This window comes from Eschrichtius robustus, chromosome 3, assembly GCF_028021215.1.
Source record: "Eschrichtius robustus isolate mEscRob2 chromosome 3, mEscRob2.pri, whole genome shotgun sequence".
NCBI lineage: Eukaryota > Metazoa > Chordata > Mammalia > Artiodactyla > Eschrichtiidae > Eschrichtius > Eschrichtius robustus.
This window is the reverse complement of record NC_090826.1, coordinates 131,892,298-131,919,907: the sequence shown is the minus strand read 5'-3', so window position 1 is coordinate 131,919,907 and position 27,610 is coordinate 131,892,298. Positions and strand designations below refer to the sequence as shown.

The 27,610-nt window shown below is 36.9% G+C and overlaps 1 protein-coding gene across 4 annotated transcripts in view; it reads right to left on the bottom strand.

Annotated features, from left to right (window-relative positions):
• Window positions 1–27,610, bottom strand: part of RABGAP1L (RAB GTPase activating protein 1 like) — a 665,825-nt gene that overhangs the window by 226,676 nt on the left and 411,539 nt on the right. For all 4 annotated transcript variants that reach the window (XM_068541282.1, XM_068541284.1, XM_068541285.1 and 1 more), the window contains exon 15: window positions 15,650–15,724. In XM_068541282.1, coding sequence (XP_068397383.1) covers window positions 15,650–15,724 — 75 coding nt within the window. The remainder of the gene's footprint in view (window positions 1–15,649; window positions 15,725–27,610) is intronic.

The following is a 27,610-nucleotide window of genomic DNA, read 5'->3' as shown; positions in this document are numbered from 1 at the left end:
TTTTATGCAGTTATTTAGAATGTAAGCACACTGTATTTTTTACCCCTTTAGCAATTCTGTCATTGAAGCTTCATAATGTGCACTAATGTGCACATAAACAGTCTACAGTACTTCTCTTACTACCAAGTTATAAGCCTCTTCGTCTTCTCCCTGATCTCTACTAAAATGGCTATACAAAAAAGCTGCACGTAAGATAACTGTAACCAGCCCTAGAGAAACTAGTTCACTCAACCTTTCCCTCTTCCTAAGTGATGATTAGTTGAATATACAAGGTATAAAAGGGATTAACCTTTATTTCCTTGAATGTGGTGGGACCATTAAAACAAAAGTTTAAACACCCTTCAGCATTCATACGTGCAGTCACTGAACATATAAGATGCATGTACTGTTCTAGGCCCTGGATACAGAGGTAAAAGTAGAGTGCCTTCCCAAAGGACAAGGAAATAGGCAACTCTACTTGAGTCTGATACAGACACAGAAGTCGTGGGGTAGGGGAGGATGGGAGTGTGGAAAGAGGAGTTAGATGTCACTACAGTTACAGTGTAAATAGAGGGATGGCTGGATATGAGCTATATCAGGATAAACTAAGAAAATGACAAATAGACATAAATTTCTGCTTTGTTTTTAGATATGGAGCTTAAATTTATTCATATTCATTCATTCACCCTCATTCTCTCTCCCTCTCTCCCCGCACCCATCTCTGTCTCTATCTCTTGGTCCCCTTCCCCTCTCCCTCCACCACCTTCCCCATTCAACTGTCTGTCTCTCATACATATACAAACAATATATTTAATAAATGTTCTTTAAAAACAAAAGCATTTGAAAGTTTGAACTTGATCCCTAAAAATAAAACTGACAATCCCAGCCTATTTTAAAAAATATATCTATATTTTGGGTGTGGGGGGCAGCCTTGGAGTTCATATCCTTCAGGTCTAGCTTCAGCAATATAGCCAAGGTTTTGATTTTTAGTTAGTTCATGTGTTACATGAAAACAGTAGACTAAACCTACAAAATACCAGTCCAGCTGAGTAGAATCAATACTGACTATCTGTGAAGACTAAGGTCAGATATAATAAGCTCTTATGGGATCTCAGATACTATCTCATCATGAAAGTGACTAAAAATGAATCCCTGTGAAAACAGAAAAAAGGTTGCTAACAAAATGAGTGAGAAAGTAATGGGAAATAGGTATAATCCTTTGGAAAGTGGAAATTCAACCTTCTCTTACTGGTTTAAAGATGAAATGGGATCTGTTTAGCATGTCTAATTAAGCTTCCCTTGGTATTTCTCTTTCTTCAATTAATGTATTCATTATTACTAGCAGCAAGCAGGGTGAGCACACAAAATTAGCAAAAATGTCAAAGATTTAAAAAATGAGAACAAATACCTAAAAATGTATAAAATATAGCTAAACAACAAATACTGATTGACATTTACACTGCAGAGAAAAAAGGAAGTTCACACATAGACTTAAAATGGTGTTTTGCTTTGAAGGATAAGACAATGCATGTTTATGAAATATACCTCAGTGAAGTGTCAATAACAGGGAGTGAAGGCTGAGCCTAGATTGATGATATTGTAAAACATAAGATATATGATAAAAACATACTTTGGAAATTATAAACAATAATCACTGGTGGCTACTAATGACTTCAATGATGGCAGGAAAACGTACAACAATAAATTATAGCTTTGTTAATGCAAATAAATATAATACTAATAATTCTAATAATAAGTTGGGTAATAGGGACCTAGCTGTAGCGTTAGCAGTAGTTGGCCATTACCATAACTCATCAAATATAGAAAATAAATAAACTGGAGTTGAGAAGCAATGCTCAACAACACACCATTATATGCTATTTCCATCAGATAAAACAGACGTAAACAGACTAAAAAGTATAGATAACAGTAAAATGTGGCAAAATAATTAGTATTTACAACCTTCTATTTTTAATATATGTAATTGTAAGTTTATATCGTTTAATTTTTCCCAGCTTTATTGAGATATAATTGACATACAACATTGTGTAAGTTTAAGGTGTACAAAGTGATGATTTTACTCATTTATATATACATATATCACCTCACATAGTTACGATTTTTGTTTTTTATGGTGAGAATTTTTGTCTTTTTTGTGGTGAGCAATTTTCAAATATACAATACAGTATTGTCAACTATAGTTACTATGCTGTACATTACATCCCCTGAACTTATTAACCTAATAACTGGAAGTTTGTACTCTTTCACCACACTCACCCATTTCCCACATCTCCCACACCTGGCGACCATCAACCTCCTCTCTGACTTTTTTTTTTTTTTTAATCTTGTGGCCATGCCACAGGGCATGTGGGATCTTAGTTTCCCTACCAGGGATCGAACCCATGCCCCCTGCATTGGAAGTGTGCAGTCAACCACTGGACCACCAGGGAAGTCCCAACCATCAACAAACGTTTTTAGTTTCCACATATAAGTGAGATCATACATGTCTTTCTCTGACTGACTTATTTCACTTAGCATAAAGCCCTCAAGGTTCATCCATGTTGTCACAAATAACAGAATTTCCTTTTTTATGGCTGAATAGTATTCCCCTATATGTATATACCACATTTTCTTTATCCATCCATCACTCAATAGACACTTAAGATTGTTTCCATGTGTTCACTATTGCAACTAATGCTGCAGTGAACGTGGGGTGAAGATATCTTTTTGAGTTAGTGTCTTTGTTTCCTTTGGATAAATACTCAGAAGTGGAATTGCTGGATCAAATGGTAGTTCTATTTTTGATTCTTTGAGGAACCTCCATACTGTTTTCCACAGTAGCTGCACCAATTCACATTCCCACCAACAGTGCACAAGGGATCCCTATTCTCCATATCCTCCCAACACTTGTTAATTCTTGTCTTTTTGATGATAGCTATTCTAACAGGTGTACGGTGATATTTTGTTGTGGTTTTAATTTGCACTTCACTAATGATTGGTGATACTGAGCACTTTTTCATGTACCTGATGGCCATCTGTATGTCCAGAAAAAAAGTTTTCAACCTTTCACCATTGAGTATGTTAGCTGCTGGCTTGTCATATATGGCCTTTATTATGTTGAGGTACGTGTCATCTATACCCAGTATGTTGACAGCTTTTCTCATGCATGGATGTTGAATTTTGTCAAATGCTTTTCTGCATCTATTGAGATGATTACACGATTTTTATCTTTCATTTTATTAATGTGATACATAACTTTTATGACTTGCATATGTTGAACCATCCTTGCATCCCAGGGATGAATCCCATTTGATCATGGAATATGATCCTTTTAATGTGTTGTTCAATTTAGTTTGCCAGTATTTTGTTGAGAACTTTTGATCTACATTCATCAGGGATATTGGCTTACAGTTTTCTTTTCTTGTAGTATCCTTCTCTGGTTTTGGTATCAGGGTAAAGCTTGCCTTGTAAAATGAGTTTGGGAGTTTTCCCTCCTTTTCAATATTTTTGGAAGAGTTTGAGAAGGATTGGTACTAACGCTTACTAAAATGTTTGGTTTTAATGTTTGGTAGTATGCACCAGTGAAACCATCTGGTCCCAGACTTTTATTTGTTGGGGGAGTTTTGATTCTTGATTTAATCTCCTTACTTGTTACTGGTCTACTCAGATTTTCTACTTCTTGAGTCTTGTGTGTTTCTAGAAATTTATTCATTTTTCCTAGGTTATCCAATTTGTTGGTGTATAATTTTTCACAGTAGACTCTTATGATCCTTTGTGTTTCTGAGGTATCAGTTGTAATGTCTCCTCTTTTTAAATAATTTTATTTATTTGCACCCTCTTTTTTTTTTCAGTTAATCTAGCTAAAAGTATATAATTTTGCTTATCTTTTCAAAGAATCAACTCTTAGTATGTCAATCTTTCCCATTGTTTTTCTATTCTCTATTTTACTTACTTGTCTTATAGTCTTTATTATTTCCTTCTTTCTACTAACTTCAGGCTTAGTCTGTACTACTTTTTCCAGTTCCTTGAGGTGTAAAGTTAGGTTGTTCATTTGAGATATTTCTCTTTTCCTGATGTATGCATTTATCACTATAAAATTCCCTCTTAGAACTCCTTTTGCTGCATCCTATAAGTTTTGATACGTTGTGTTTCTATTTTCACTTGTCTCAAGATTTTTCTTTTTAATTTCTTTTTTTTAATCCATTGTATGTTCAGGAGTGTGTTTTTAATTTGCACACATCACATTTGTGAATTTTCCAGCTTTCGTCCTGTTATTAGCTTCTAGTTTCATAACATTGTGGTTGTAAAAGATACTTTATATAACTTCTGTCTCAAATTTGTTGAGACTTTTTCTGCGACCTAACATATGATCTATCCTAGAAAATGTTCCATGTGTGCTTGAGAAGAATGTGTTGCTGCTGGTGGATGGAATGTTCTGTGTATATCTGTTAGGTCTATTTGGTTTACAGTGCTGCTAAAATCTGCTGTTTCCTTATTGATTCTCTGCCTGGATGATCTATCCATTGTCGAGAGGGGGGTACTGAAGTACCCAAATATTACTGTATTGCTATTTATTTCTTCTTTTAGTTCTGTTTCTATTTGCTTTATATATTTAGGTGCTCTGAACATATAGGTGAGTGCATACAAATTTTATAATTTGTTATATCTTCTTGATGGTTTGACTCCTTTATCATTATACGACTTTCTTCTTCTGTTTTGAACATTTTTACCTTAAAGTCTATTTTGTCTGATATAAGCATATAGCTACCTCTACTTTCTTTTGGTTATCATTTACTTGAATATTTTTTTCTACCCCTTCACTCTCAGTCTATGTGTGTCCTTAAAGCTAAAGTGAGACTCTTTAGGCAGTATACCACTGGATCTTGTTTCTTTTTTTCCTTTGTCCAGTCAGCCATTCCATGTCTTTTGATTAAATAATTTATCCATTTAAAGTATTATTGATAGATAAGGACTCACTATTAACATTTTGTTATAATTGTGTTCTTTTTTGTAAATCCTTTGCTCCTTGCTTCCTCTCTTACAGTCTTCCTTTGTGATTTGAGGATTCTTTGTAATGGTAAGCTTTGATTCTCTTTTCTTTTGTGAATCTACTGTCGGTTTTTGCTTTATGGTTAACAAGAGTCTTACATAAAACATCTTATAGTTATAACATCCTATTTTAAGTTGATAACAACTTAACTTTGATAGCATACAAAAACGTCATACTTTTATTTCTTCCCACCTCACACTTTAAGTTATTGATGTTACAATTTACATCTTTTTAATATATATTGTGATAAAAATTGCTGTAGTTGAGGTTATTTTTAGTACACCTTGTTTTGTAACTTTTTAAAAAGAGTTGTAATTGAATTACGTACTACCATTATGTATTAGAGAATCTGACTTTAACTGTGTATTTACCATTACCAGTGAATTTTACACATTCATGTTTTTATGATGTTAATCAGCATCCTTTTATTTCAGCTTGAAGAATGTCCTTTAGTATTTCTTGAAAGGCAGGTCTAGTGATGATGAACTCCCTCAGCTTTTGTTTGTTTGGGAAAGTCTTTATCTCTATTTCATTTACGAAGGACAGCTTTACCAGGTATAGTATTCTTGGTTGACAGTTTTTTTCTTTCACTATTTTGAATATATCATCCCACTCCTTCCTGGCCTACAGTGTTTCTGTTGAGAAACTAAATAGTCCTATGACTCTGTAAATAGTCTTATATATGATGAGTAGTTTTTCTCTTGCTGCATTCAAAATTCTTTGTCTTCAATTTTTGGCAATTTAAATATAATGTGTCTTGGTGCAGCCCTTTTCAGATTCTAACCATTGAGGTCTTTTGGGCCTCATAAATCTGGAAGTTCATTCTCTCCCTAAGTTTGGGAAGTTTTCATCCATTATTGCTTGAAATAGATTTTCTGTCCCCTTCTCTTTCTCTTTTATTTCTAAGATTCCCTTAATGTATACATTGTTTAATTTGATAGTATCCGATAAGTCTTTCTCCACTTTTTTTCTTTTTGTTCCTCTGACTTGATAATTTCAAATGACCTACCTTCTAGTTCACTAATTCTTTCTTATGTTTGGTTGAGTGTGTTGTAGCTCTCTATTGAAGTCATGAGTTCTGTCATTGTATTTTTCAGATCCAGGATTTCTATCTGTTTGACATTTCTATTGTTTTGTTGAACTTGTTTTTTTCATCATTGCTTTCCTAACTTCATTTAGTTGTCTGTGTGTCCTTGTAGTTCACCAAACTTCTTTTAGAGGATTATTCTGAATTCTCTGTCAGATAGTTCATAGATCTCTATTTCTTTAGAGTCAGTTATTTGATCTTTATTAGTTTCCTTTGGTAAAAGTCACGTTTACCTGATGCTGCATGATCCTTGATTCCCTGCATTGTTATCCACACACTTGAGTAAGCAGTCTCCCTCTTAACAGACATTACAGGTTTGCTGTGGCATGGAAAGACCTTCACCAGTTAGCTCAGTTTGGAATAACGCTGGTAGCATCCATGGGAAAAAGCAGGACTTGCTCTCAAAGTCTGTAGTTTGGGGAGGCCACTGTTCATGCTCTGAGGTTGGGGTAGGGAGTGGTGGTGACACTGGGTTGGCTCTGTGGTTAGGTGGGCCTGCTGGCTGGGATCCACATACAAGCAGGGCCATTGGGTGAACTCGCTGATTGGGTGGGGCTGCTGGCTGCGCTCCATGGTCAGATTGGCCACTAGCGGGGCTCTGCAATCACCTCTGGATAGGCAAGTTCACAGGTTATGTTCCCTGGCAGGGTGGCACCATTGGGTAGACTCTACAATTAGGAAGAGCTATGGGATGAGTTCTGCAATAGCTCCTGGTTGGATGAGGTATCAGGTTGTGCTCCCCACCAGATGGTGCCACTGGCTGGACTCTGTTTAGGTGGGGCCACAGGCTGTGCTTCGAAGTTGGGCAGGACCACAGTCTTGGTTTCACGATCAGGTAGGCTGTTGGCTGTGTTCCACTGTTGGGCAAGATAACAGAATGGGCTCTCTGATCAAGAAGGGCTTCCAGCTATACCACACAGCTGAGTGGGGCTAAAGACTTCGCTGTGTGGTCAGGTAGGGTTACTATCCAGGCTCCTTGACTAGATGAGGCCGCAGGCTGTGTTTAGCAATTAGGCAGGACTGTAGGCTGGGCTTCATGGCTTGATGGTACTATAGGCTGGGCTCTGAGGCTGCCCAGGGTGACTCTTCAGGCTACCTGGTTATGCAGGGGCAGAGGCTATGCCCAACAGTGGGGCAGGGCTGCTGCCTTGGCTCTCTGACTGAGCAGGGCTGTAAGATGGGATCTGCAGCTGCTCCAGTTCTCTGGACAAACTTCCTAGAAGGTCAGGACTGAAGCCTAAACTGGCAATTGTGTGGGGCCTGTGCATTTGCTTCCCTGCCAGGGCAGGGCAGTAGAACAGGCTCTACAGCCATTATGGCCCACTGACAGAGGATCTAAATCCAGCAGAACTGCCAACCAATTCCTCTGGCCAGATGAGGTCACTGGCTTGGCTCTGCACATGGGCAGCGCTATAGGCTGGGACTTCTCCTTGAGTGCCACTGCAAGCAGAGATGTGGTCTGCCAAGATTTCAGCATTGGTTGTTGTAAGTCCCACCCCCTTTCTCTGTCTCTATCTGATCTCTAGAGCACAAGCCCTATTGATTCCCCTAGTGATCTCTATGAGGTGAGACCAAAGTAGGCATCCTGGGAAGCATTTGGCAATGCTGGGGGAGCTAGATGTCCACCTCGGGCTCTAACCTTGGGATGTTGTAAGGATAAATGAGATGTATGTGAGACACAACGTAGGCATGTGGTAGGTGACCAATAAATGTAGATTTCCCTTTTCTTTCCCTCCTTGAACACAGAGACTATGTCTTACACATCAACAACTACCACAGTGCTTTATACACAGATACTCAAAAGAATATCAAGGCTTCCCTTGGAGTTAAGGCACACAAGCTTAGGGTGAATGGCTGGGGTGGGGTATACTATGTAGCATAGCTGTGTCTTTGAAATTTTACTGATCTTTTAAGGCTGGTCATAAATGGCACTTAGAACATGAAGTCTCTGTTATTCACTTTAACCTGATGAGATCTCTGCTTTCTTTTAATCCCAAAGCTCTTTGTGGCATGTAGTATAGTAATTTGTATGCCTCTACTAACCTCTGGACACTGCTTTAACTTTGTAAGTTTTCCCCCAAAACTCTTAGCACAGAGAGTTAAATAAATAGCAAGTATTCGATATTTATTTAAGATAATTTTAGCAAAACTCTGAATACATCTGCCTTTATCAATGAAAGCATGTCACTCACACAGGGCAATCTGTTGGCAACTGTGAAGGTAAGAGCCAACAAAAATGTAGAAGGAAAGGATTGGTGTGAAAGTGGAAGCAAGGTGCAGCCAAATGTAACTATATTAGTACTTCTTTTAATATTACAAATGCTAAACATAAGAAATTTTTGTATAATCTGTATTTTGTATTGGCTATTAAGCTTGTCCCTCAATTAACATAAAAAATCAATCAAGATCTGATAATCAATACCTAGCTGTACTATCAAACCTCACTCGTATAAGAGTGGGTTCCCCCACTAAGTAGTATTGTGGCATCCACCTATTTTTTAAAAAGCATGAAAATGACTATTTAACTTATTACAATGATTAATATTTCATTGAATTACACAATCCAATTTATCATTGATATGCAATTGATATGTCTAAATTACAATAAAAATAAATCACTGAACAATACATTTTAAAATAAAGTATTAAGAAGTTGGAGCATGGTGTGTCTCTAATAGTGAATATCCATCTTTGCTATGTATAGGAGCTTTGTCATGGAATCAGTATTGTTTTATTGGGGAAACAAAGAGATTAAACATTAAAATCTTATAATTTAAGATATCAAAATGTCATCCATGGCTCTATGAAATACAAAACTAAATACCTGCCTCACATGTACAATCTGAGAATCAAGCATGATGTAATCACTGTGTGTTAACGAATGTTGATAATGATCTGCCACCTGTACTAACAGAGGTGATCACTGAATGGAGCCAGTCTCTAAGCTTCACTGCTTCTCTCTGCAACGAACTAGAAAACAAAGCAGCCTAAGTGTTTCAAAAGTCTTTAAGACTCACCTGAAGTAACAGACATCAAGATGTTTTTTGAAGTAAAATTACAGGTTGATAATTTAAAATAATCCCCTTATTTAGGATAAAACTAAGTTTTTTATTTCACATGATTGTGTTTCACGTCTTTTTGTAGTCAATCTACCTTTTTCCATGAAGGTAATGAATATTCCACTGATTTTTTTTTTTTGTTTTTTTCAACAAAGGTGGATGCTAGTGACTATTCTGAAAATCATAAATTAATGAGTTTTAATTTTCTATTTACAAACTGAAAAGCAAATAGATGAAAACTTGTTTGTTTATTTTCCTTTTAAATCAAATACATGCGAAATACATTTAAATTTAATGTCTATTTGTAAGTCTTAAAACATACTGTACCACATATTAGTTTGCTATGTGTGCTCAGTATAAGCTAGGGTCCAAAAGAGAATCGGCTGAGCAAATAATGATTAGTTTAGAAAGAACAGCACTGTTAGAGGCATTCATTCATGACCCCATTTGATCCTCACAAAATTCTGTAAAGTAGGTATTAATTTTACATTTTAAATATTAGACTAGTGAAGTTCAAGGAAGTTAAGTGATTTGTCAACAACTACACATCTATTACGTAAAGCCTGGACTTAATCCCCTGGCTGCACTCTTTTTGTGCCAGATACAAAATAAGACTCTACACTTATAATACAAGGTATTCAATATTCATAAAAACCCTAGAAGGATGATAATATTATTTTCACTTTATATTATAAATGAAGAAACTGAAGCTCAGGAAACTTGCCCAAGGTCATTGTAACTTGAAAGGTATTAGACGACAATTCAAATTCATAGTTGTGCTTTTTACTATCCTTTGAAGGAGTTCAGCTTTGAAAGGGCAAAGAAACCTGAGAGAGCTAAATGGGAGGATCAAAAGAGGATATTTTTTAAGGTAAAATGTCTTGAGGATATTTATAGGACACAAAGAGAAGATGCTGGGTAATGGCTCCAAAGCACTGATGCAAGAATTAACAGAGAACAGGAAAACCTCTTGGATTTATAAGGAAAAAGTGATTTGGGAATATAGAAGGGCTTATTAAAAATATACTAAAACTCTTACTGTAAAGAATCACTATAAGATAACGTGATGTATCTGTCTAGCATCCCATCTCCGTATCATCTGATGTCAAAATCTCCTTTCTTGTAGGAAAACCATTCCATTTTTCAGGAGGAGTTGATCCAGTTCACTGTCAGCTCTGAGGTGGACTCAAGACTGGGCCAGCCCAATCAGATACCCTACCTTCCTGCCCTTAGTAATTGATTCAAGGATGGCAGATTCCCAAGGCAGGCCAACCAGAGTCCTTCAGGGTTTTTGTTTGCTCGTTTGTTTAAGTGCAGGAGCTATAGCAAAAGATGATCCCTTTTAAATGAAGTTGTAAAACTGAAAGGATATGAAGCCGGGCCAGTCTGCAGCCAGGCTGCCCACTTTGTGGCCTGCCCATATAAGTTAAGGCAAGAAAATTTAAGCAGAACAGAGATACAGAGACACAGATTTCTGATGACAAAATATGAACTCTGGAATCCAACCATATCAAAAGCATCTCTGCTCTGGACTTCCCAGTTATGTGAGCCAATATATTTCCTTCTTAATTTAAACTACTTTTAGTTAATGTTACGTCACATGTAGCAGAAAGATTCCTAAATAATATAATGGCACAAATATTTTCACTTATATATACATATAAAGACACTAGGAAGCCTCTATTTTGTTACCTTGGACTCTGTAGAATCCTTATTTTCAGGAAAACTAAGAAGTAGCTCTGCTTCTCATTTCTTATGCCCACTGGTTAAATCTTATCTGAAACTTGTCTCTTTTTGGGGGACGCATTTAAAGATCTGTAATTTTTAAACCTTATATTATTTTGAAATATGGCACACAGAAGAATACAGAAAAGTTAAATTTATACTTCAATGAATATATGATTATGAAGTAAAAACAGATTAAGAACTAGAATACTGTTAATACTCCTGAAGATCCCTATGTCTCCTCACCCAGTCACGACTCCCAATTTCCCCTCAGAGAAATCACTGTCCTGATTTTAACAGTAATCACTTCATTGGTATTATTTATATTTTCCATGAATGGAGCATCCTAAAAATAGAGTTTACTTTTGTCTGTTATTGAATTATACTAAAATGGAATCATACCAAATGATACCAATAATTTGCTTTCTTACTAAACATTATGTTTGTATGGTTCATTCACATTAGCCTGTGTAGTGTGAAACATTTCTTTAATTGCCGTACAGCGTTCCACAAAATGAATATACCACCATTTATCCATTTTAATGTCTAATTATAATTCTAATATTAGACCTTATAATAGTGGGCATTTGAGTTGTTTGAATATTATAAACACTGATCCCAAAACAATTTTAATACATGGATTTTAGTGTACATGCTCATAAATTTGACTAAAGTATGTATCTAGGAGTGGAGCTGCCTGGTATGCATATCTTTATCAGATAAAGCCAAACTGGTTTCCAAATGAGTTGTGCCTGGTTACAGTAATACTTTTAAACATTCTGGATTATCCAAAAATAATGCTTTTTGCAGTTGGAAAGCTTCCATACACATTGATATTAGTTTACATACAGTGATTTAACCTTAAAAAGGAGCATAATTTTCTGAAAGTCTAAAAAAGTATATGTTCAATTAAAAAGAAAACCTTAAAGCTGCTTGACAATAAATATATGAGAGAAATATATTGGGGTTAAAAATTATCTAAAATATTTTATATGATTCTTAGAATAAATGAAATATATAAAAGGACATTATTTATTACACTAATAATATAATGATGATATTACTGATAATTATTACATATTTAACTTCAAAGGCAGACAAACACAATAATGGTTACAAGCAATCTGTGCTGTAACAGTTTTTCCAAACTGTAAACGATAAATTTCTTATAATTCCATCAATAGATATAACAGCATCTATGTGATAAACATTTAATTCTTCCACTGCTTAAACTACTACAAGTTACAAAGCTATTATCAAAGCTTCTGGAAATTTCCAAGCACCAGGAGAAGATACTTATTTCTTAAAACTATTTAGACATGGAAAAACTTTAAAATTCTAAATTTTTGTTCTTGAACCTACTTTCGTTTTTGGTCTTTCTTTCCTCTTAGGCAGTGAATGTGAAATATAAATGACCATGGGTGAGGAAAAGACAGCATCCCAAAAAGAAGCAGGTTCTGACAATGATTAATATGGAGTTGCCAAAGGACGTCTGGCAGCAAAAAGAAGCAATAGCTTATGTAACTGATAAAAAATTAGTCAGTAAGACTCTAATAACATATCTCCCTGGAACCCGAGATAGTGTATTTGATGAATTGTTTAAGCTAGAGTGTATTCTTCTACCTACTTAAACCACAGAGGCAAAATTAAATATGGAAAAGAAAAAATTACAGTTAACTTCTCTTATTTAAATTGGTTAATGGATGGGTTGGTCAGTCAATGAAATATGCTGATTAACAGAATTATCACATATACTTTTAATTAAAAATTACAATGTAAGATTTTTTTCATTAACACTGAATATCAGTTCATCTTTCCTCCAGGATTCTGAAAGCATTTCTATATTTCCAGTTATTTTTACAAGCCATGGCAACAACTGCATAGTTCTATTAATGTAGAAAGTGTAGAAACTAAAGTTTACTGGAAAGTGTAGAAACTAAACTGAATTTCTATTCATCTTGTCACATACTTTGGAGGCAATTTTGTTGAATATGTTTACAATGGCTGATTTTCCATGACCCTTGTAATAGGACAGTAGATAATGTAAAAAAAAAAAAAAAAAATCTGGGTTATTTGAGTTTCCTAGTTACTTGAATCACTGCCTCTCTTTTTTTTCGGGGAGGAAGTATGTCCAGAGAAATATGAACTTACAGTTAACTAAACTTCTGTTAAGTCTCAGAACAGATTTCCTGGAGTGATATTCTTCTCACTGAAGTTTAATCAATATATTATAGTATGTTTGATGGGGCTACAGGTCTAAAATGCTAAACTGTGATATATTCAAAGATTACTTTGTGGAAGATAAAGCTTCACTATCCATGGCTTGGACATCAGCTGCTCGTCAGAATGATCATAAAATCTCCTTTTAGAAGAATGGTGGCTATGAAACTTGGTGAACATGTCTATGTCACTGTTTATAGTCTCCAGCCCCTTGTGGTAGGGACCTGACTATGCTAACTACTAGGTGGGTTTAGTAATAGAACAAAGGCTCCAAGAATTTGTGACTATAAAGTACTTGATTATCACAAGAAATCTGAAGAACATGGGCTGTGGAGATGACAAAAAAAGGACAGCAAGGAGAAGATCAAAAAGACCATAAACAGATAAGGATGCCACAGAGAAAGAAGTCAAACTCAAAGTTAAAGTGAATAATCACAATAGAACCACCATATATTATTAGTATCATTAAAATCAAATGATCAGCATTAGGACCACGAGTCTATTATAATTGTTCTTCGTTTCCAGAATGCAAACCTAAAAGAAATGCTTTTGTTTTAAACTTGCTGGACCTCTCTGTTGCATCTGACATTATACAATGTTTCTTCTCTGTTGAAAATCCAGAAATTCTTCAAGGATTCCTCTTCCTCATCAGTCCTCTAAATATCTGGCATTCCTGGGATCTATCCTGTTCTTCTTCTTCTATTTATTCTTCTTATATGGTCTAATCCACTCTCATGATTTCAGCTTTGATTTCTCCCCCAGTGTCAGTCTCCAGTAAACAGTTGGTTGCTGGACAGCTTTACTCAGATATCCCCAAAATACCACCCCCCACAAATTTCAAAACAAAATTCATCATCAACTCCTAACCTTTCTTCTCCATTCAATGTCAATGGACATGTTTTCTATCTCACCTCAAAATAGCATAATTCATCCAGTCACCTAAGCAAGAAAACTAGACATGTTACCTTTGACCCTTCCTTTGTCAATCCATCCATGAAACCTACCAATTTTGCCTCCTGCATGTTTTTAGATTTTTTTAAAAATAAATTTATGTATTTATTTATTTATTTTTGGTTGCGTTGGGTCTTCGTTGCTGCGTGCAGGCTTTCTCTAGTTGCGGCGAGCAGGGGCTGCGCTTCGCTGCGGTGCGCGGGCTTCTCATTGCGGTGGCTTCTCTTGTTGCGGAGCACCAGCTCTAGGCGCCTGGGCTTCAGTAGCTGTGGCTCGCGGGCTCTAGAGCACAGGCTCAGTAGCTGTGGCACATGGGCTGAGTTGCTCCGCGGCATGTGGGATCTTCCCGGACCAGGGCTTGAACCCGTGTCCCCTGCATTTGCAGGTGGACTCTTAACCACTGCGCCACCAGGAAAGTCCCCTCTTGCACGTTTTTAATTGTTTTTTTCTCTGGGTCTCAATATCTCTCATTTAGATTGATGTTTCCTAACTGGTCTCTCTGCTATTGCTTGCTCCCTTCAGTTCAACTCTCTACATGGATATAATAATTTATCTGAAGTGAACATCTGATTGTCATTCCCTTGCTTCAAACTGATCAATGGCTCCTCATTAGCTTTAGCATAAAGCCCACATTTCTTGACATTATTAAAAAGTCTTCATAATTTGGTCCCTGCCCATATGACCATTTTTACCTCATACCTCTCTCTGCATACAATTTCTACAGCAACGGTATAGGAACTGTCATTTCATACTGTTCCCTTTATATGCTGTGCCCTTTGTGTTTCCATACATTTGCTCATGTTGTTCCTTTTGTCTACCAATCTCTACTCCCTCTCTTACCCAGCTCACCTCCCCCGACCTCAATTATTTATGTCCTGGCAAAGCTACCACCTCCTCTAGAAAGTCTTTTCTGAAAGTTCTGGCAGAGCTGAGTTGGATAATTCTCCTCTCTAGTCTCTTATTCTGTGCATCGCTTTCACTTAGCACACTATAAGTTCCTCTATAGTGATCATCACAAAAATCAGCACAGATACATAAAAAGAATTAAAATAATAGGTATGTGCGTACATTACCTGTGCCCCATCCTAGCCCATGAGGCCTTTGAGAACACAAACGATAAATTATTTGTATTTGTAATCCCGCTTCCTAGCCCAGTACTGACAACTGATTCTCAATAAATGTTCTGTTAAATGAAGGTGACTAAGAGGAAAGAGAGTATACAAAAATAAATCACAAAAAAGATGAAAGACTTCCTTGTCACATTCCCTCATCATGGCTCTGGTCCTGCTCATGTTTGGGCAGTTACATTGACTTCTTTAATTCCAGAGGGTTCTAGTTAAAAATAACTCCAAATAAGCAATTTATTCCCTACCAGCCAGCAAAATTAATTCTACTGAGAAACTGTCCTGTTCGTGACATCAGATCTCTTACTCTATCACCAAAAGTACATTTTAAAAAAGATATGCCATGTGTAATCTCCATCAGGTAAATGGAGAATAAGAAGGGAAAACAAAACCAAGCAGCAAATAAAATAAACTTGGCAGCACCATGCCCTTTATTACACGGAAAATTACTTACATGCAGCAGCAATACAGCAGCAAGAAAAGACTGTCCTTGACAGTACCCAATGTCTTCGTCATAGACAGAGTAGGCCTAGAGAAAAGATGAAAAGAAAGAAGTATCGTAAACATTCACAGAGTTTAACCTAAGTGCTAGCTCACATCAAGCTGCTGCTTGTTCTTGCCCCTGGCCTGTCCACCACAATTTCACTGATCCCCCAATTTGGATGCGTGAGCCATTAGCACAGTGGGATCCCTCAAAGAGGCTGTACGTTTCCTAAAGCAATTCTAGACGTACCATTATCCCCAGGTTCATCTTTAGAATCTGGAATAAAGAGATGCTCAGAGCACCTAAATTAATTTTTAAAGATCCATTATGGTTTGTGGTCAGGCAAATGAGACTGTGGGAGGCAGGAGCAAAGAGTGGAAGAGTATGGGAAGGTTCTACAGTTGATGTGGGAATTCTAATGCACTATACGAGGGAAACCGTAATGCTGTGAGAGTGCAGTGCAGATCCCCTAACCTAACAGAAAAAAAAAAAAAAAAAAAAAATCACCCTCTCTAGCCTCTACATGTTCTCAGACACCTTCTAAACTACTCTCGCACTTTCCAGAGGCTAAAGGGTGATTCCTCCCATCTATACCACTAGGGCAAACCAGAAACATTTAGTATTGCCCTGCATCTTTAGCAGGATGGCTGGGAGAGAGCCTCTTGCCACACATGCCACACACTATCACGAATGTTCTGGCTATTCACCATCTTCAACATCATTCTAACCAGGCCGGCTAGTACAGAGCCAGAGGCCCATTCACAGGAAATATAGTATCCCTAGAGAAGCAGCTATCATACCATTCAACTTAATATTCACCTTAGTCTTTATAGGAAAGGAAATAAGGTTGTATGCTTAATACTTCAAACTGCTGAGATTACAATTCTTTAAAAAAGATAACCCTGTTCAAGTTTTTAAGAGGTTGAATCAATTACAGTAGGCGGACCGTGCTGATCAAAGACTATAGTATAGGAATTAGTAAGGTTTTGCTGTAGAAGTCCAAATAGTAAATATCTTAGGCTTTGAGGGACACTTACATATCTGTTGTATATTGTTTTACTTTTCTTTTTTTTTTTTTTTTTTTTAAAGCAAGTGATTTTGTAAATTTATTTATTTTATTTATTTATTTTTGGCTGTGTTGGGTCTTTGTTTCTGTGCGAGGGCTTTTTCTAGTTGCGGCAAGCGGGGGCCACTCTTCATCGCGATGCACGGGCCTTTCACTGCCGCGGCCTCTCTTGTTGCCGGGCACAAGCTCCAGACGCGCAGGCTCAGTAGTTGTGGCTCACGGGCCTAGTTGCTCTGCTGCATGTGGGATCTTCCCAGACCAGGGCTCGAACCCGCGTCCCCTGCACTGGCAGGCAGATTCTCAACCACTGCGCCACCAGGGAAGCCCTGTTTTTCTTTTCTTAAGCAACCCCTTACAATATAAAAACCATTTGTGGCTTTTGTGGATTAAGGGTAGTACAAAGTCAGACAGCGTAGGCTATAGTTCCCTGATCCCTGATTTAGAACAACAAAAACAACAAAAATCATTCAGATGCTCCTACATTTATTTGTAAAAGACAAACACCCCAACTGTGTTGCTTAAATCCTGGACATGTATCCCATTCCATGTATCCCACCTATCTGTTGTGCTTCATTAAAGTGAGGGGAATCTCCATTTAATGCACTATGATTTTGTGAGTATAAAAATACTCTCTGTCCAGGGCAATGGTTATCAAAGATAAATAGGAATGGTTACCATATGGAGGGTAAGTGGGGTATCTCCCATATGCCAAGGTAGTCAGATTACAGGGACTAGAACTCTTTTTTTTACTTAAAAAAACTTTATTGAAATAGAGCTTATATTCAGTGAAATGCATACCTTTTAATTTCACAATTCCTTCAGTCATTTATGTAACCCCGTCATTATAGAATATTTCCATCATTCTAGAATGTTCCTCATGCCTCTTTGCAGTCAAACCACCTCCACCCCAGGCCACCAGTGACCTGATTTTTTCCACAATCTATTATTAGCTTAGCATTTTTAAAAGAATTTCATATAAATGGATTAATATAATATATACTTTTTTGTGTCTGGCCTCTTTCACTCAGCATAATGTTTCTGAGATTCTTCCATGTTGTTGCATACATCAGTAGTTCATCCCTTTTAATCAGTGGGTAGTATTCCCCTGTATGAACATACCACAATTGGTCTATGCATTCCCCCATTGATGAACATTTGGGTTTTTTTCCAGTTTGGAGCTAGTACAAACAAAGCTGGTTTGTATACACAAGGCTTTTTGTGTACATAGGTTTTCATTTCCCTTGGGTAAATACCGAGGAGTGGAGGTTCACGGTTCAAACGATAAGGGTATGTTTAACTTTATAAGATATTGCCAAACTATTTTGCAAGGTGGTTGCTCAATTATTGCATCCACACCAGCAAAATATAAGAGTATTCACTGCTTCAGATCCTTGTCAATACTTGACATTGCCAGTCTTTTTCCTTTTATTAACTCCTGTGGTTTTGACTTAAATTTCTCTGATGGCTAATGACATAGAGCACATTATCATGTGCTTTTAGGCAACTGATACATATTCTTTTGTGATTATCTCGTCAGGTTCTTGCTCATTTGTTTACTTGGGCTGTTCATCTCATTATTGCTGACTCATGGGAGCTCCTTATACATTCTGTTGACAAGATCATTGTCTGACATATGTATTACCAATATTTTCTCCCAGTGCGTGACCTGCCTTTTCATGCTCTTAATGGTGTCTTTTGAAGTACTACTGTTATCTTTTAACCTTCTTCTGCCAATGTTGACATTATCACACTCTCTTCTAATGAGAGAAAAATTATATCGTGGGATCATTGGCTAAAGAATTTGAAAGAAGCCTCCTTTCTTCATTACAACCAGTTTCCAGAGCTCAGCCTAATTTTAGAAACCGAAAGATGGATTAGCATCCTTTTACTTATTTAATTTTCTTTGATTTATATAGTTATGAGTCCTTATTTGTACTTTTATCCAGGGGGGGCTCATGGGTGGGGGTGTGTGTGTGTGTGTGTGTGTGTGTGTGTGTGTGTTACGGTGGAGGGAGAGTTACAGAGAGAAAAGAGAAGGAAAAAATAACAAAGAAAGAGGGGAGGGGTTCTAATACTATCCCTATTTACTGCATTCCTGATGGTGCTCCATCACTTCCTTTTCCATGAACAACGAGCTCTGAGGTCTGTTGATAAAGAGATTATGTCACATATATTTTCAAGGCTTCCCTTCCCCGTAAAAGATGTCTAAGTTGAGGATTCCTTAAAACTGGGGATCTCTAAAGTCAATCACGCTTCATCGACCCTGACAAAAACTTTGACAAACGTTTGACCCATCTTTATGTATTTCACGTTTACTGAGAGGTGTGCTACTTACACGCTCGTTTGTGTTACAAGAGAAGTCCAATATAGAATGAAGGTCCACAACACACCAGAGGAGGGATGAACTCAGTGACCTCACAAACTATTCTCTAACTGGAGAGCTGAGAGTAAAAGTGCAAATCAGCAATGTATTGATCTTACTTTCTAATTGTGTTATGGCTTTGGATTAGGTTAGCAACAAAAATGACTTTTCAGAGGCCACCTGCTAAATCTGATTTTATGATTCACAGTTTGAAAAACACAATGTTCTAGAAAGTTCTTTCCCTTGGAGTTCTTCCAAGCACTGTTTGGCTTTATTCTAAGCCTTCTCCGAGTTGAACCAAATCCTTTCCCTCTATTTGAAACTTGCCTCTCTTTGCACCATACCTCTCCCCACTCCTCATTTTAATTGCTTTTCTGGCCAGACGCCTGCTTTCAGACTAACTTTCAAAAACCATCTGAGTACCACTTCTATAATGGAGGAGTAATTCCTACTGGACCAACCTTCCCCCTGGTAACAAATTTAAACTATATCAAGACAAATATATAAAACAACTCTCTGAACAAAAAAGCAGGAAGAAACTGGAGGGGAAAATAAACTTGGATGAAGGGAATGACACTGGGTAAAATTCTCATTCTTTATGGCTTTTGCTGGAGGTCATGCACCAGTGTGGATGGCTAAAACTTGGATATAAAACTGTAGACTTGTTCGCCTGAAGAACCAGGGAACAGATTGGGGTGACCGTAACAGCTAGAAAGCGAGAGTGGAAACACTAGAAGAAAAGAGTAACAGAAGAGAAGCCTTTACTACACTTAGTGTAAAAGCATTTACAATATCCAAGACAAGGTAAAACTGATACATATATAGACAAATAATTAACAGAACAGAATAAAAAGTCTAGAAGTAGAGCCACACTCATACAGTCATTTAATTTCAACAAAGTTACGAAGATAATACATTGGGGAAAGGAAAATTTTTTATATATGTAAAAACGTAAATATATAAAAATTGTTTCAACAAATGTGCTCAAACAATTGGATATCCATATGGGGGAAATAAATGAACCTTCATCCCTACTTCACTTCATAAGCAAAAATTAATTCTAGGTGTACTATGCTCCTAAGCATAAAACTAAAACTATAAAGCTACTCAGTGAAAACACAGAACATCTTTGTAACTTGGTAAATGCAAAGGTTTCTTAGCCAGGGCACAGACACATTAACTATTAAAAAAATAAACTGATACGGTAGACATCATCAAAATTTAGAAACCTCCACTGACAAAAGGACACCATTAAGAAAATAAATAGGTAAACCACAGACTGGGAAAATATTTGCAAATATACCGAAACAAAGTCTTGAATCAGAATATATAAAGAACTCCTACAACTCAATATCAAACAACCTAATTTAAAAATGGACAGAAGATATGAAAAGACACTTTACAAAGAAATATCTATGAATGGGCAAAAGGAACGTGGCCAAGTGTAGAGGAGATGAAGACGGTGGATTAGGAGGATGAGGAACTCACCTCTCCCCATGAACACATCAAAAATACATCTACTTGTGGAACAACTGTCACTGACAACTAACTGGACACTGGCAGAAAGACTCCTGTACAACCAAGACTGTAAGAAAGATCCACAAAGAATTGAGTAGGAAGGGAAGAGAAGTGATCAGGTTGGGACCTGTGCCCCTAAGAGGAGACTCAGAGGAAAAGGGAGATTACATGAGCAGAGATCCTCCCTGGAGAGTGAGTGGTGTGAGTCACATACTGGGTGACACAGCCTTGGGGACCAACACAGGAGAGACAAGCTCCTTGGCTGGTTGGAGGGCCAATGGGACCAACAGGAGGGCTGTGAAAAGACTGGACTTCATTTGTAAGAAGCATGAGCACGCTCGCTCCTGAAGCAGGACAGACAGGGTGGTTTGAAAACTGCATGGGTGGCTGGCCAGCTTCCTGTGACCACTCCAGTGTGTGCCCCCGTTTGAACCAAATGAACACTCTAGCCCTGCTTGCTTCACAACGCAGCTCCACACTGGGGTGAGGGCTGCCATGGTTGAGGAGGAAGCTTGGCTGTGAGACACAGAGATGGCTCAGACCCAAAGCGGCAACTGAGCAGGCAGAGGGAACCGTTATTTACACAGGCAGTGTGTCAGAAGCAGTCTGGGTCTCAGACCCCAATTGGACTGCCACAGCCCAAGCCCTGATCTACCCCAAATGCCCACACCAGCACCTCTTGCTCAAACACCATCCCTCTGGGGAGAGGGTGCCAGTGCTGGGAAGGGAGAGAGCACGTACTGTTCATTTTCATTTGTCTCCAGGTATTTTTAAATTTCCTCTCTGATTTCTTCACTACCTATTGGTTGTTGAGTAGCATACTGCTTAGCCTCTACATGTTTGTGTTTTTTTCTTGTAGTTAATTTCTAGTCTTATATCATTGTGGTCAGAAAAGATGCTTGATAGGATTTTAATCTGCTTAAATTTATTAAGACTTGCTTTGTGGCCTAGTATGTGATCTATCCTGGTTAATGTTCCATCTGCACTATCAATTGCTCCATTTATGTTTGTTAATATTGGCTTTATGTATTTAGGTCTTCCTATGTTGGGTGCATATATATTTATAATTGTTACATCTTCTTCTTGGACTGATGCCTTTATCATTAAGTAATGTCCTTCTTTGTCTCTTGTTACAGTCTTTGTTTTAAACTATATTTTGTCTGATATAAGTATTGCTAGCCCAGCTTTCTTTTTTTATTTCCATTTTTATGAAATATCTTTTTCCATCCTATCACTTTCACCATCTGTGTCTTTGGATACGAAGTGAGTCTCTTATAGGCAGCATATATGAATCTTACTGTTTTTAAATCCATTCCACCACTCTATGTCTTTTGATTGGAGCATTTAGTCCATTTACATTTAAAGCAGTTATTGATGGGTATGTACATACTGCTATTTTGTTAACTGTTTTCTGGTTGTTTTGCAGTTCTTTTTTGTTCCTTTTATCTTCTTTTGCTCTCTTCCTTATTGATTTGATTACTATTTTTAGTGTTATGTTTAGATTCCTTTCTTTTTTTTTCATGTGTATCTATTACAGATTTTTGGTTTGTGGTTACCATGAGATTCATACATAACAACCTATATATATACATGATAAGCTGATGATCACTTAAGTTGGAATGCATTTTTACTCACCTGTCCCCAAATTTAATGTTTTTGACATGATATTTTACATTTTTTGTTTTGTGCATCCCTTAACTACTTACTGTGGATATAGATGACTTTACTATTTTTTTTCTTTTAACTTTTGTACTAGCTTTACAAGTGGCTGATTTACTACCTTTACTGTATGTTTGTCTTTATTGATGAGATTTTTCCTTTTGTAATTTTTCTATTTAAATTTATGATCTTTTCTAGTTAGTGAGTTCCCTTTAGCATTTCCTGTATAGCTCGTTTAGTGGTGCTCAACTTTTTTAGTTTTTGCTTGTATGTAAAACTCTTTCTCTCTCTTTCAAATCTGAATGATAACCTTGTTGGGCAGAGTATTTTTTCTTATAGATTTTATTCTTTAATCACTTTGAATATATTATGCCACTTCCTTCTGGCCTGAAAGTTTCTGCTGAAAAGTCAGTTGACAGCCTTATGTATGGGTTCCCTTGTACATAACTCGTTGCTTTTCTCTTGATGCTTTTAAGATTCCCTATCTTTAATTTCTGACATTTTAATTATAATGTATCTTAATGTGGACCTCTTTGGGTCCATCTTGTTTGGGACTCTCTATGCTTCCTGGACCTAGATGTCTGTTTGCTTTCATGGGTTATGGACATTTTCAGCTATTATGTCTTCAAAAAAATTATCTAACCCCCTGCTCTCTTCTCTCTCTGGGACCCCTATAATGTGAATGTTAGTATGCTTGAGGTTGTCCCATAGGTCTCCTAAACTATCCTCATTTTTTAAAATTCTTTTTCCTCTTTGCTGTTCAGCTTAGGTTATTTCTACTACTTTGTCTTCAGTTCGCTGATCTGTTCCTTTGTATCATCTGATCTACTGTTGATTTCTCCTAGTGTATTTTTTATTTGTTCAGCTATTTGGTTCTTCTTTATATTTTCTAACTCTTAAAATTTTCACTGTGTTCACCCATTCTTCTCCTGCGTTTGTTGAACATCTTTATGATTATTATCTTGAACTCTTTATTGGGTAGATTGCTTACCTCCTCCTTGTTTAGTTCTTTTTCTGAGCTTTTGTCTTGTTCCTTCATTTGGAACATATTCCTCTGCCTCCTAATTTTGCATAATACTCTGTGTTTATTTCTGTGTATTAGGCAGGTCAGTTATGTTTCCCAATATTTGAGAAGTGGCCTTAGGTAGGAGCTGTCTTATGGGGCATAGCAGCACACTCCCTTCTGGTCACCAGAACTTTATGCTCTAGGGGTATCCCCTATGTGGGACCCTTCTGTTGTGGCAGGGTGCACTGGTAGTCAAGGCTGGCCCCTGACTTGGTTGGCTGCCAGGACCGCCTCATGTGGAGGCTGCCAGCTGGTGGTGGGTGGGGCCAGGTCCTGGCAGGGACCTGCAATTTACTTTAAAACACTTTAAAGTATTAAAATGGATTAATTAATTGAATATAAGGGTAGATGGACAGAGACATATGTGATAAAAAAGTAACAAAATATTATAGAATCTAGGTGACAGGTTTATGGATGTTCACTGTACAATTCTTTGAGTTTTTCTGTGTATTTGAAAATTTTTTGTATCTTTTGGGGAAAAAAAATCTGTGTCTGTATTCTGTGTCTTCTCTCTGATCTGGACTATAGACTACTCTTCTGGCTGGGGTCCCAAGAGAACTTTATATATTCATTCAGGAAGTCACTATTTACTGAGCACCTATTATGTAATCAAACACTGTGCTGAGGTAGATACCAAGATGAAAAGATATGGTCTACACTCCTCAGCTCAGAGTCTTGAACAAGAGTTCAGCATGTACAATGAAAAAGTACACAGTGAGATAAATTCTGATAGTTATATGGAAGGTCAGAGGGAAAGGGTGGGTAACCAGGTCATAATGCCAGGAATAGAGATAAAGGCAAGGGAGGCATCTCAGACAAGGTGATACTGTCTTAATCTTAAAGAAGAGGATGTGACCAGAATTGCTGCAAGCCTGGCCTCACATTCTTGAAGGAAGAATACAGAGATGCTTCAGGTATGCTGCAGGGGAAAGGCATGTACAAAGGCAGACAGTGCCAGACACTGTGATAAGTGCTTTTCTACATTCTCAATTAATCCTCACAAAGCCTATGAGATAAGAAAAGTGACATTTAGAGAGGGAAATTAACTTGGGCAAGGTCACATAGCTAGAGCCAGAATTTGAACCCAAATCTTTTCAAATACAGAGCCTGTACACTTAGTACCTTTATTACACCACTGCTATAGATTGTGTTCTCCCAATATGAAGGAGGGCCTATTTTCTGATTTGCCTTGGGGGTCAAGAGAGATAGGAAATAAGATTCCATACTCTCAAAAGAAATGACAATCTGATCAAGGGCAGCTTAATATTTTTCAATCCATAACTTATGGGTTCAGGGAAGGAGAACTTTCAATTTCTTTATGTAACATGCATGTTTATTAACATACTGACTACAGGTAAAACTTAGACATCAAAACAGAGATAGCTGTTAAAGCTTAATCATGTTGGTGCTAACATTTATATATAATGTAAGTTCTCCTTATTGAAATTAATATGGAAAACACTTAACATTTTTTGCCTTGTGAATAATTGTTATGCATCGATAGGGATGCTAACTTTGAAAATAATTTTCCACAGGGTAGTGGGACTTTGTTTGCCAGCCCAAAACACACAATAACCACTACTGCTCTTGAATTACCTTAAAATCATTAAGGAATGTTTTTAGTCTTACAGCTAGATTGTCTAAAGACTTATCTACAACCTTATTTCTCCCAAAACACTCTCACACACAAACCTTTATCAGCTTGGTACAGGAAATACAGAATAGTGTTTCTCTTTTGTCCCAGAAATAGGCAACATACAGTACTATTTTATCAGACAATCACACTTAAAGATGAAGGAAGGTCAGACTCACAGGAAGAATGAAAAGGAAATCAGAAGATGTTCTCTAACAAGATAGAAAGGCTGCTATGTGGGCATGCAAGAAGGGATTAAACTTCTAAAACAGATTCCCATTTGGCTTCTTGGTACTGCTAAAGTACTGCTGTGTTTGCTGATTTACTGGCTATCGATAGACAGTAGTTCAGTTCACCAGTTTTAACCATGATACATTTCGTGTTTCTCCAAACCCTAACCTAAATATTGAGCTGTCACACAATTTAACATAGCTCTAAGGACAATACTGAGAACAGGAAATACTAACTCAGATCTCCTCACTTTAACAGGAGCTTGACATTTATGTAAAACAATTTGCCATTTATTAGTTAGACAAACTGTTTCATCTATCAGTACAATGAACTTCTGCCAACATGAGGTCAAAACGAACAAACAAACAAACAAATCAGCCTTTGGATTATTGCTCAGTAGCCCTTAAGTGAGTATGTTAGGGAGAAACAACCAAATATAAAATATGTGGAATAAACTCATTTACAAACTGAAAAGAGATCTGTTCTCACAATACGAGAGACAAAAAAAGAGATACCCAGGAAAGACTATTTTAAAGTAATGCCACAATAAGCTAAATGAAAAGAGATCACAGGGTGACAAGAATCATCAAAACACATGGTTGTCTAAAAGAGATTAGGATAACATTTAAAGAAAAGATTATTTAATACAGCACAAGAATACAAGTGGCTTTTCAAATAACTTTTAGCATTAATTTTTCTAATTGTTAACTAGCCAATAACATTTATTTATCAATAACTACTATCTATTTTTTCAGATATTTATATATATAGTAATTTATTTAACCCTTAAAACAACCTCTGAGTTAAGTACTCTTAATATCCCCATTTTATAGAAGAAGAAACTGAGGCAAAGAGAAAGTAAACAACTTGTGCCAGGTCACCCAGTTAGTAAGCAGCAGACCAGAATTCAAACTCAGGCAGCTCCAGAGCTCAAGGCCTTAGCAACTGTCACTATACAGTCTCTAGATCTTAATGATTGTTGACATGTGTGGCAGAGTTTAGGTGAGCAACAATAGAAACTAATGATAAAACATAAATTTTTCTTTTTGCTATGTATTCAATAAATATTCACAAACTAAACAGAGAGAGAGAGCTTTCGTTAAAGAATGCAGAGGAATGATAATCACAAAGTTTAGGACAGTGGTTGACTCTGGTGAGGGAACACTGAATCTGAGAGGAGCATCTGGAGTTTTCAAAGATATTGGTAATAATATATTTCCTAAGTTGTATGTACAAGGATGTTTCTCCTATTATTGACTTTTAAAAATCATAAATACAAATTAAGTTTACTCATTTGAATGTATGATATATTTCATAATTTTAAAAATTTAATTAAAGTTTAAAAAGATTACTTATTAGTAACATTCCATTCAATGGTTTGTGTTAAGATTTCAATTTGGGTGACATCTCTAGAATATAAATATATGAAAGACACACATTGAGCTTCACTGGGGTTTAATATAATGATTAAAATAGTGAAATAGACGACCAATGAAAAGTTCTCTTCTTGGAGAAAACTGTATATATGCACAGTAGAGTCTCATTACTTACAGTAGATATGTTCTATGAAGTTTCTGCAAACACTGAATTAGCAGATACTCAACCACTGTCCATAGGGGATAGAGTGTGTTAGGCTTCTGCAAGTTTCTGGTCACATTTTCAGCAACTGATCAATACATAACCTTGTGTTACGTGTGTTTCTATTTAAATGCACCTTATTTAATATTTACTGTTGACTCATTAATACTGAAATCACTGTCAACAGTGCTGTCCTGCACGCCTGAACGAAATTTATCTAACACATGTATTTCCTCCCTAAGACACATCACAGCCTTCCTGTGCTCAGCAACACTAGACACTTAGCACGACACTTGGGGGACATTTTAAACAGCAAAATCACCTAAAGCACAAAAACGTGGCACTAACTATACCACAAAAAAGACACTTGGGTATAGTATCAGAGTTGAAACAAGAAGGCAGAACACTACCCAGTTTCATCTAAACTTGGAACGTATGCATCAGGCGACTCAGATTTTTCCACACTGCGCATAGGCACATCAGTGAATGACCACAAAAGAACCAAGAGTATTGATTTTGGGGTTACAAATAAATCTTAGCAAGTAGGTGAATCTGCAAATATGGAATCTATGAATAATGAGGACTGACTTTGTGTGTGTGTGTGTGTATGTATCCGCTTAGAACAATATCTGCATCTATCCATGTCTACATATCTTCTTGAAGATATATATCTTTTTGGATTCACACACACACACACACACACACACACACTCATATCCAGAATTAAGCTGAAATCGTTTATTTCTGAATTAGTCTACAAAAAGCAAATTGATACAAAGCATTTTTAATTAATAAAGCCAAAATTGTTATTGATAAAT